This window comes from Suillus subaureus (assembly GCF_016647635.1).
Source record: "Suillus subaureus strain MN1 chromosome Unknown BJ212scaffold_408, whole genome shotgun sequence".
Classification (NCBI taxonomy): domain Eukaryota; kingdom Fungi; phylum Basidiomycota; class Agaricomycetes; order Boletales; family Suillaceae; genus Suillus; species Suillus subaureus.
In genome coordinates this window covers 6,190-7,729 of record NW_024538964.1, presented here as the reverse complement: position 1 = coordinate 7,729, position 1,540 = coordinate 6,190, and the positions used below count along the sequence as shown (strand labels likewise).

Here is a 1,540-nt window from a genome sequence, read left to right as displayed (position 1 = left end):
GGTAGCATCAGCCGTCGCAGGATTCGGTATCTACATGTTAATAATCGCACACTCGCGGTAGAGTACTTCTGGAGCACCTGTGCCTTGGCAAGCATTACTCTTGAAAAACGTTGGGAGAAAAAGGATGTACGGCACAGATTTCGTAGCAGATGTGGTGGATTTTGTGAGAAGGCGGAGGAGGGGCTGAGGGAATGTATATCTGAGGAATCGTCAGTGTCTAGGTATTCGAATCAAATGAAGAATGATGCTGAATGTAAACTGATCCCGTCCTCGAACTACGTTTAATAGCGGTGCAATGGTATCTGATCTAGAGAGTCCGGGACATGCGGATATGGCGACGATGTTGGACTTTTGCACCTTGTCGCTGACGACGTGGATGGTGCAGTCATCCGTCTTGGGTATCTGCCCGTCCGATGGCAGTGTGTCGAGGACGCGCCGGAGGTAGCGGGTGAAAACAACCATTTGAAGGGAGTGCCAGCCTTCCTGGTGGAAAGTGGATGTGACTTGAAGGTTGAGGAATAAGAGGGTGCGGCGGCTGCATAGAGATGGTTGGTTGACGTTGATGCATATGTCGCATTCCGAGTCGATGGGTGCAATTAAACGAGAAGAGTGAGAATCAAGAATGATGCTAGTGATGCGTTTTGGGTTAGTACAGTAGGATTCTGGCGACCGATGATGGAGCCTAGAGCGCTATTGATACTTGTGAACAAAGACGATAGCATCCAGAGATCCAGTCGCCTTTGTCGTGAGGAGGCGGGAACAGCAGCTGTCATAATGTATAAATCTTAGATAACGCTCATGGCCTCATGTCCTGCTCTGCATAGGATCGATCTTGGTCTCGACATACCGGTCAGAACCAGCTTGGAGTAGTACGAGAGTGAGAAGTCGATGAACGATTAGTAGATTATTTCTTCATTCGACTCTGCCGAATATGGTCACAATCTCACCTCCAGGCTTGTACTAATAATGGCCATATGGCCTATAAATGATATGAGGCCCGGCGCCATAGTGGCATCTGCCAATAGCGTGACTTTGTTGGCTGCGTCTCAGGTGTAAAAAGTATACCCACACGAGCGTTTTGTGAGCACTTTCGAACATCCTCGTGCGAACTCGCATCTAGTAGGGCCCTTCCTTATTTCGCTACAGACTAATTCTGATTGTCAACTGCTGGCTATTCACAATGAGCACAGGCAGTTCATTGAGGGATTCGAGTCAAGAAACCCTCACATCTAGTGAAGCAATAACTCGTGGAAGCTTGGTACGTGACTCGTGAGGGCCACTTAGCACACTCCAGTGACTCCACTCCAAATACTGACATTGATACATCCTTCGTCTAGCGCCGACCCCCTGGCAAAATTCGTCGGTTTCTGGGAGGGATTAAGGACGGTGTGAACCAGTTAAGGATCCCGGTAAGTCTACGAACATGCGTAATGAGATACGACTAAGATTGCAACAAGCGCTCGAAGGATCCCCGCATTCGCAGCCCTGTTCCTCAGAATGTCTATCATGAATGTGTTTCATCGACATCGGTAGGTCCTCA

The 1,540-nt window shown here is 48.8% G+C and overlaps 1 protein-coding gene across 1 annotated transcript; it reads right to left on the bottom strand.

Annotated features, from left to right (window-relative positions):
• Positions 1-222: 222 nt before the first annotated feature.
• Positions 223-936, bottom strand: BJ212DRAFT_1414103 (uncharacterized protein). The gene has a single exon (XM_041337529.1). It carries the CDS (start codon positions 575-577, stop codon positions 386-388), a length of 192 nt encoding a protein of 63 aa, XP_041185059.1. The 5' UTR covers positions 578-936; the 3' UTR covers positions 223-385.
• Positions 937-1,540: the final 604 nt, after the last annotated feature.